A 9,197-nucleotide genomic window follows, 5' to 3' on the forward strand; every position below is an offset into this window, starting at 1 on the left:
CTGGAAAATAATAATCACTGAACAGAATTGGATTTTTTGGCTAAAACCAGGACACTCATATATATATACATATATATATATATGCATATGTGTATTTATATATGTATATATCTACATGGACCTTGTGAGCATGCCTTCATCGCAAGCACCTGAGCCCAAAGTATGTTTTAATATTCTGTTTGCTAACAGAGTGCTAGATGAGAGCCTCAGGTAATTATATCCCTATTAATACCTTGATCAAAACCCGTTTGCTGGGGTAGCTGGCCAAATGAGTTCTAATCTAATGGGAGAACCTACTTGGCACAGTCATAATTAAATGCCCAAAGCAGAGTGAGTTTACGTACCTGATGCAGTAATGCTGGTCATTTTGGAGGAATTCCTGAACTTCTGTATATTTCAAGAAGGTGTTAAAAAAAAATCATAGCACTTTTCATGTTAAAAAAAAAGTCTGAAACACTGTAATTTAGTGAAACAACTGATTCACAATATATACTTGCCATCTCTTGTGCTTCACAAATGATACAGTCATTTTTATGTAGCCCACTAGGTGGCATTTGTTATTTAAAATTTTGCACTCAGCCTTGGGCCTTAGGGTTACAGTTTTCTCATGACGTTTCTTAGATTTCAAGTTTGATTTCATCTGTAAAAGCTAAATAGTAGCTATTAGATCAACATAAATATTCTGTTATGATAATGCTTTATGATTTTCTTCTCTTTTGTTTGGTCCTTTGTGGCAAATCAGCATTTATATACAACAGCATTTAAATGGCAGAGGTCTTAAAGTTGTATTTCTGCAGGTATCAGACATTCAGGCGAGAACAGCTCTGCTTATTTGGTCCCCTCCATCCAGTGATACCAGAGAAGACACTGACAAGAATGACATACCAGATGTTTATACTTACGAAGTGATGATTTCAAATACTGGAAAGGATGGAAAATACAAAACTGTATACATGTAGGTGTTCATTATTTTGATTTAATTGCTATTGCATTGAATTATGTGGCTTAAAACCTCATTAAAAATGTGCCTGTTGGCCAGAGATTTACATAATTAGCAGTTTTGGGCAACTTCTGTTTTGAAACAAGCTACTTTTTTCAGTAGAATTGGTTCTGGTTTATGGCTCAAGTCTCCACCATTAATTAGAATTTAAAGACTTTGTTCTTAGATGTTATTTCGGTTTTTCAACCAGCTGCCCTAGAAACTGTGGGTTCTCAATTAGTGACATACACAAGTAGTGAGAAATACAAATTGAATTTGTAGTTATTTACTTCGGCACATGCTTGTGCTCCCAGTAAGGTTATCCCTCCCTTCTCTGAAAATTTTCTTCATGGAAGATAGTCTTAAGATATGAAATAAAGTATGTAGATTCACACAGAGTGCAACAAAACTCTTCAGTTGTTCCATTCTTAGTATGGCTTTCAGTCATTTTCTTGCAACTTGGAGAAATAGAGCAGAAAATTTGCCATTAAGGGTATAAAGCTTTCTAATAATTATAAATCTTTGCGTTTAGCTAGTTTATCTTAGTCATCTGCCATGGATTTCTTAGAAGTAGTACATGAATCACAACTTGGATATATCCCTGTCCTAGAAGCTTAGAGAAAAAAAAATGAACTTTATCAGTAAGAAACGAGCTTTGTCATAAGCTGATGTCAATAAAAGGAGACTAACAGATGTTACTGAAGAGCCTTTTCTGTTTACTGGACTCTAACAATTAAGTAGATGCAGTCATTTAGTTTTAGATAATGGTTTTTGCAAAAATGAAATATGCTCCTAAAGGCCCTGGTACTTCACTGGTTTTTATGTTATACAATACATGTGTACACATGGAGCTGATCTTACTGAGTAAAAAAGAAAATAATTAATCTTAAAAAAACACTAACAAACAGAACAACAACAACAAAAAACCCCACCCAAGATCACCAGGGCAAAGGAACAGGACTGAAATATGAGAACCCTCTAAAATTCAAATGCATTTTAATTTTACTGTATTTAGCAACAGAAACAAACTGTTAGCAAATATATTCCTTAGAAAGACTGGTAGATGGCTGGATTAGATAATGTGTGTCATAAATGTATGGGGTACTGAAACGGTCTCTTAAATCAAATCATATCTCTTTGCAGTGGAGAAGAAAATAAAGTTACTGTAAATGATCTCAGGCCAGCAACCGATTACCATGCAAAGTGAGTATCTCTGTTCATTAAATTCAATGGAAATGTTTTAAAAGTTTCATTGGATCTGATTTGAGTGAAAATCAAAATTTTTGGCTTAGCTGACCACTCAGTCCTTTTTGGAGAACAGAAGATTGTTGGGCCCTCATCCAGCACCCATGCTCTTCACTTCTCAGGGCATGCCAGAGCAGGGACTTTCTTCTGTCCTTAATGCTGGGCACAGGTGCTGCTCGCTTTCTCTGTTTCCCAGAGGCAGCAGAAGCAGGTACCTTACACAGGAATGTGCTCATTGTCGGCCACCTGAAGGTCAGGTTATGCTGCTCTCGCTTTGCTCCAGCAAACCAGTGACCCTGACCCCATGTGCATTACTAATTGTGCCCCTGGTTCAATGGAATTCTACCCTTATAGCAGAATTTGCTGCTATGCTATGTCCTGTTGAAGGATTAGCATAGGATTGGAAAGATAGAGTTATGTGTTCTTCCCTCCTTTTATACATATCGGAGGTTTGTCTTATGTCTTGCTTTAACAAAACCAATATGAACACAGTTCATAAGCACATAGCATGGTGAAGTCAGAAGTGAAGGCCACCTTAAAACTACTGCCTTTTCAAGAAATAATTGCAAGTGGAGAATGCAGCTTTAGAAGTGAGCTGACTGTGCAACATGTGAGGGATTTGCCTCTCTTAGTGGAGAGCCCCAAGACCCCTGCGTGCTGACCGGGGAAGCAATTTAGAGGCGGCTGGTAGGAAGCACAGGGAACAGAAGCATGTCCGAGTAAGGATCCAAGCCAGAAATGTTGTGCCTCTTTCCCCATGAGCTTTAGAATATCAGCAGCAAGGAGGAGGAGGATTTCTGCTGTCTAAGTCTTTGGATTAGCATTTGTTCAAATGGGACAGCTGCTCTCCTGGTCCTGGGTCTGTGCCTGAGCGGGTCTGTGCCTCCTGGTACTCCAGGGTACCATCCTGGCTGCCAAACTGGAAGAAAAAGCACGTTTCGTCTGTTCTTCATCACACACCTCATTTAATTTGCGACGCTGTATGACCTGCAGCACAGGTTCAGGAGAAGGATGAGTGATAAATTGACTAAAAGGTCCTCACGTCCAAGTGTTTTCCTTGTGTTTTTGTTCCTGGCTTTAGTAGTGTTTATGTGCTTTACCGAACGATGTTTTAAGTTGAAAATGCATGGAGCATGAGGGTTAGAGCCTAGGATTTATTTATTTTTTCCCTATATGTCCTTTTTAATCAGTCTCCTTTCAGATTCTTTCTTGCTTAATTCTGGTTGTTGTAGAGAATGCATGGGAACAGATGATTTAGCCATCTAAGGTCTTCCAGGACCAGGAGTTAAACAGAATTCTGCCAGTACAAACACTGCCCAAAATCACTGAAGACCAGAAAGACTAAACTATGAAGATAATTGACAGATTACGTATTTGCAACTATATGCAAGCACAAACAACCTTGTGTGCAACATTAGCCACTGTTCACATGTCTCCTTCTCCCTGTACATGAAATCTGCAAGGTCAGATTTACTGTGACTTGCTGTTCATGCACTCAAGGGGAAAATGTAAGGACTTTTGCTTCTTCACAAGCAGGCACAATCACAGGGTTTATACCAGTGATCAGAGGAAAGGGATTTTGGGGCTTTTTTCTTCCAAAGGAACAGGTGAACTAGAAAAGAGTACTGTGAAGACAAGGCATAGCTACACAACTGAGGGAGGTAAAGAGGAAGAGTGCAGGAAGAGGCTGGCTGATAATCTTGTGTCTAATTTTGGAGAAGAGCGGTTAGAAAAATGAACCATTTCTCTTTGAGATGAAAGCAAATATTCACTCTTCTGAAGTACACGGAGAGTTAATTCATAGCCTTCCTAAAGGAAATGACAGAGTCAACAGGCTCAGCAAGGTCTTGAAGGAGTGCAGAAGGTACTCTGAAAATATATTAACAGCTTCATTGTGCTCATCTGATGAAAGCACTTGCAGAAGAAAAATTATTCATAATATCAGTTAATATGTCTGCACCAGGTAACGAGCCTGCAAGATCTTACCAGTATTTCCCAGCCAAAGTACAGCAAATAACAGAGAGATTTCAAATGCAATTGTGAATCTAAAGCTGACTGATAGTAACGATGTACATCCAGAGTAAAGGACACTTCTCTTTTGCATTACTCGAGCAAGGTGTTTCCACCAGTTATTTGTTTATAATGGTGATATTTTAATAATGAGGTAAAAAGACTGTAACTTAATCGTGAATATTCAGTATTCTTTGGAAATTGTATATACAGATCTTGAGACAAAATGTTACTGCCTTTTTTCCACTTTATAGAGTCCAAGTAGAATGCAACTGTGTAAAGGGGAACCCTTCAGAAGCAGAGAGTTTTACCACAACAAGTTGTGAACCTGATACTCCAAATCTGCCCCGGATAACTAATCGGACCAAAAATTCTCTTACACTGCAATGGAAGGTAAGAATTGGTTGAAGACCTTTAAAATACATATTTTAAACTCTTCAATATGGTTTTGGATTTGTCAGTAAAATGCCAGTTCATTGAAACAGAATACTTTTGTCAAACATATTAATTTCAGTCACAGTTCTGTGACTGGAAATACGTGTAATGATTTAAATGCAGACTTCCATAAAAACATAAGGATTCCTAGAAAAGCTAGGAGTCTTTGTAGGTAAAGTTACTGAGTTCAAATGAGAGACACTCGTTGAGTTCCAATCCCCTCCTGTACTGAGGAATCAATTCCTTTCTTTGTTGCAGAACGTAGGTTTGTTTGTGCAGAGCAAATGAAGTGGTCTGGAAAGGCTGAGATTTGAGCAGACCTGCAGTGTAGCTGCTCAGGAAGATCCTGTAGCATTTTACACTGCTGCCAGATTTCAAGGTCTAAATTAAAAAACAAAGCCATAAACCTGATGCAAACTTTCGTTGAATGCAGACTGAACTAGGACTGTCTTGGCAAGTGAAACAGTCATATGAGGGGAACATCATTTGACCTCCACTGGTCTTGTCGTGATTTAACCTATACAAGCGTTTTTTCCTTAAGTGGTCTTGTAACTAGTTAGAGCTGTAATTTTCTTCTTTTCCTGTTGCAGGCACCTTGTGATAATGGTTCTAAAATCCACAGTTACCTTTTAGAATGGGATGAAGTAAGCAAGTTATTCTATTTTTTCTTTAATTTTGTAGTTTTGTGAAAAGCAGTTTTGTTTAACTGTGCACAGCAAGTTGTGTGAAAATTATGACTTCTGTCTAGAGGCACGTGACAAATGTGTAATTGCTAAAGCAATTATGAAAATATGGTTATGGCTCATTTTTTTTCTTGAGAAGTATGAAATAATAGGGTTTTAATTATATAGTTCTGACATTTTTAATAGTGGCTTTTTAACTTGTAGCCCAACACTTCTTTCAGGAGCTGACACTGAAGGATCATTTTCCTATAACAGTCTTGTACAAAGGTGGTGGATCTACTGTGCCTCCACAAGCATCTTTCAGTGCCTACCTGGACAGCTGTCCTCAGATAGCAGAGCTGCAGAAGCCTCATGCTTTTTCCTTCCAACCCTGTGGATCTGGGAAATAGAAAGAAAGGGGAAAATAAGCACCTCTAATTCAGTATATATACAAAATTTCATATACTACCACCTCACTATATGGGAGATTCTTGAGTTATGTCTCATTTCAAAAAATAAGTTTACTTTGCATTTATGTGTTACTTTCATTGATAGATGCGTATATAATAATGCATATTTGTGAACAATGTGATTAACTTATTCCTTTTTAGGGAAAAGGAAATGGAGAGTTTTGCCAGTGTTATTATGGCCAACAGAAGCAGTATAGGATTACTAAACTATCACCAGCAATGGGATACACCTTTAGACTAGCAGCCAAAAATGACATGGGAATGAGGTAAATATTACTACTATATACACATATATGGAATGTATATACTTGCGTGTGTGCTTGTTTAGGAAAAACGTATGATGGAATTTGAAGCAACAAGTCTTTTGTCCAACTGGGTTGAAACAGAGTATGGAATTGTTCATTTGGAAGGAACCTGCAATGAAACACTGGAAGAACACTGGCAAAGGTTGCCCAGAGAGGTGGTGGAGGCCCCATCCCTGGAGACATTCAAGGCCAGGCTTGATGGGGCTCTGAGCAACCTGATCTAGTTAAAGATGTCCCTGCTCACTGCAGGGGGGGTGGACTAGGTGACCTTTAAAGATCTCTTCCAGCCCAATACATTCTATGATTCAATGATCATCCCGTTCAGCTCCTTAGTTAGCTCATGGTATGTGGTTGGGTTGTTTGGTTTGCTGATTACCTGTGTGCTGTGAACCGCTTGATCCTGCTTGAGCAGGGGAGGTTGGACCTTCTGCTGAAGTTTCTACCTTGAACGTGTTTCCTATGGCTTGTACTTGGAATAGAACTTTTGGCTAAGCATTACACTGTAGAGACTCATACATTCAGTGCAATTGTGGCTTTTGCGTCTGCAGTGATAAGCACTTCTGCTTATTCTGCTGAAATTCTAGGGATCGTGCTCGAAGACAAGCTGCTTGGCCAAAGGGCCAGAATTGAGTAGTTTAAGTGCTACAGGGCTTGTGCTGCTGCTGTGCTGACCAGAGGGTACCTCCTGCCTTGCTGTCTGCTGCACATGGTTCCAGGAAGGTTTGACATGGTGCTAGATCTAAGGCAGTTCCTGAAGCTGGTGTAGCAATTTTCCAGGGCTTATCAGCCTTTCTGAAATTTAGACTTTCAGTGACAACAATATGAAGAGGTGTCAGTAACTGCTAAAGCAGGAAGTCTGGCAGAACCCCTGCTGCCGCCTTTAGGTGTGTCTCTGTTGTGTTCTTTGCCGCGTCCCGTTACTCAGATATGTCCTGTTATCTAAAGTGTCTGTTAGTCTCCTGTTACCCTGGGAAGTGGACATAATATGACATTACCATATTGCTGAACTCTTTTGAAGTTCTAGAGCTTATTATGAATGCTTAGGATCTGTGATTCTTTTAATTGCTACTTTTCAGAAGTTGTGGAGCACCAGACTTTGTTTTGAACTTTTGAATGAATGACATCTGACTTCAGTAGAGGATATAAGCAAGAACGTACAAAAAAAAATTAATGACTTCTCAAGTTACACTTGCCCTACTGGGTGCATTAGTTCTTGGGAACGCTTCTTGGTCTTCAGGCAAAGCAAGAAAACCCTGACTAATAGTCAGACTAACAGGGCTCATCATCTCTAGAGCAGACTGCCAGTGTCCACACTACCCAGGAGCACTTGGACTTTGAGATCCTGTGTGGCATATAAAAAGACCTTCTCTAGTGTCAGCCTTGCATTTGTTTTTTTTAATTCAGTCTTTGAAATACTATGAGCATTGTGCAGCAGCTCACCAGAGTGCTGTTTTTAGAGCATGAAATGAGAGGATGTGTGTTGTGTGTCCTTCAGCCAACACCAGGAGGTGCTTGAGAGAGCGGTGTCTGTTTGGACAGTGTCAGAAGGACAACATAAAAAATAGGGATCCAGACCTGGGGCTGTAATTCATGCTGGGCCAAAGAAATCTTCTGCAGGCTATTAAGAATGTGAAAACTACATCTGGCTCAGGAGATCTGAGGCGTGTGTTGGGAGGCTTTGGAGAGTACTCAGGGAATGCGTTGCAAATAGTCCCTCTAGTTCTGTGTCTTTCCGTAGGATCTGCCTTGGGCCACGGTCAGAGGACACTATATTGAGCTGGAGTGACATTCAGTGTGCTCCGGCAGTCTTTATTATGGTACTGTCTTCTGGATGACGTTTCTGGAGTGATTTTTCTCTGAGTTTCTCCTGGGCTTTGTCTTGGTGAGATTTAATTGGAGCTGTTCAAAAAAATTGGGACAAGGAGTGAGCTGGCAGTTAAACAGGGTCCAGTTCTCGGGCTCTCTTGCCCTTCCATTTTTATGTCTAAGTGTAAATGTGCTCTCTAGGAATACCTGCACGTATTACAGATTCCTGCAGTGTGAACTGGTAGAAGACACTGATCAGTTAAGTACCCATCTTAAACTAATCACAGCCAATAGACTGTTAAATCAGTATTTCATAGCCTTGTAAAGATGGACTTCATTGTCTTTATGCTGTTATTTAATTATGAAGTCTCTAAAATATTATTTATTAAGGTAGAGTGCCTTATTATTGCTTATGAAGAAAATTGAGAAACTTAAGCATCTGGAGACAGAATTTTGTCTAAATAATTTTACCAACAAGAACAGATACTTTATCTTTGAGTTACTTACATTTTTAAATTTCCTTCTAACTGCACATGAAACAGTGGCTAGATAAAAGAAAATCTATTTAAAAGATAGATAGCATTATTGTACTTCTAAGTGAATTGTTTAAGAGTCATTCAAATGTGGAACTCGTTTAGTTGATTTCAGCGTACTTTGGAGTGGTTCAGTCAGGCAAAGAGATTAAATCTTTCTAAGATATGGAGTTTCTTACCTTATATCTGCTTGTAAGGTGACTTCAGTAGTTTGTTGTGAGTAGGCTTAGTATTTGTCTAGCCACTCCTCATACTTGCTCTAGCCTAACTATATAGAGCTGCATTTTTTGTAGTAGATATCATATATGTATCGCATAATCTTCATTACAGAGATTTTCTTGCTTGTGACTTTTTGCCAGAAAAAATTGATATTCTTCCCAAATTTAAGAAATTTTTTCTTGGTTTGCACTTTTTCCCTTTTTGCTTCACAACCTATTTAATTGTCTGCATGTCTGCACGGACTGTGTGCCTGCTTTGGGTGCTATCAGCACCCTTGGTGAGATGTTGTCTGTAAGATACATTTTAATTCTTTTTTTTTTGAAGAATTGATCTGCTTTGGAGCAAAACAAAATTTGCAGCTTGTACTTTATAATGTAGGTTGGATAAGAGAGAAAGGGAAGTCGAGGTATCTTCACACTGAGATTTTTCAGGAAAGTCACGTTCCAACACGTGATACAGAATCACAGAATCATAGACTGGCCTAGGCTGGAAGGGACCTTAGAGATCATCTAGTCCAACCTACCTGTCATGGG

General features: G+C 39.1%; 1 protein-coding gene across 1 annotated transcript in view; it reads left to right on the forward strand.

The window, feature by feature from the left end:
• Positions 1-130: 130 nt before the first annotated feature.
• The window catches only part of LOC104270198 (fibronectin type-III domain-containing protein 3a-like), a gene marked incomplete at its 3' end in the record, with an annotated part of 11,236 nt that continues 2,169 nt past the window's right edge, over positions 131-9,197 (forward strand). The window contains exons 1-6 of the mRNA XM_009864480.1: positions 131-160; positions 798-955; positions 2,123-2,182; positions 4,489-4,627; positions 5,260-5,313; positions 5,943-6,067. Coding sequence (XP_009862782.1) covers positions 131-160; positions 798-955; positions 2,123-2,182; positions 4,489-4,627; positions 5,260-5,313; positions 5,943-6,067 — 566 coding nt within the window. The remainder of the gene's footprint in view (positions 161-797; positions 956-2,122; positions 2,183-4,488; positions 4,628-5,259; positions 5,314-5,942; positions 6,068-9,197) is intronic.

This window comes from Apaloderma vittatum, unplaced genomic scaffold, assembly GCF_000703405.1.
Source record: "Apaloderma vittatum isolate BGI_N311 unplaced genomic scaffold, ASM70340v1 scaffold9632, whole genome shotgun sequence".
NCBI classification, from domain to species: domain Eukaryota; kingdom Metazoa; phylum Chordata; class Aves; order Trogoniformes; family Trogonidae; genus Apaloderma; species Apaloderma vittatum.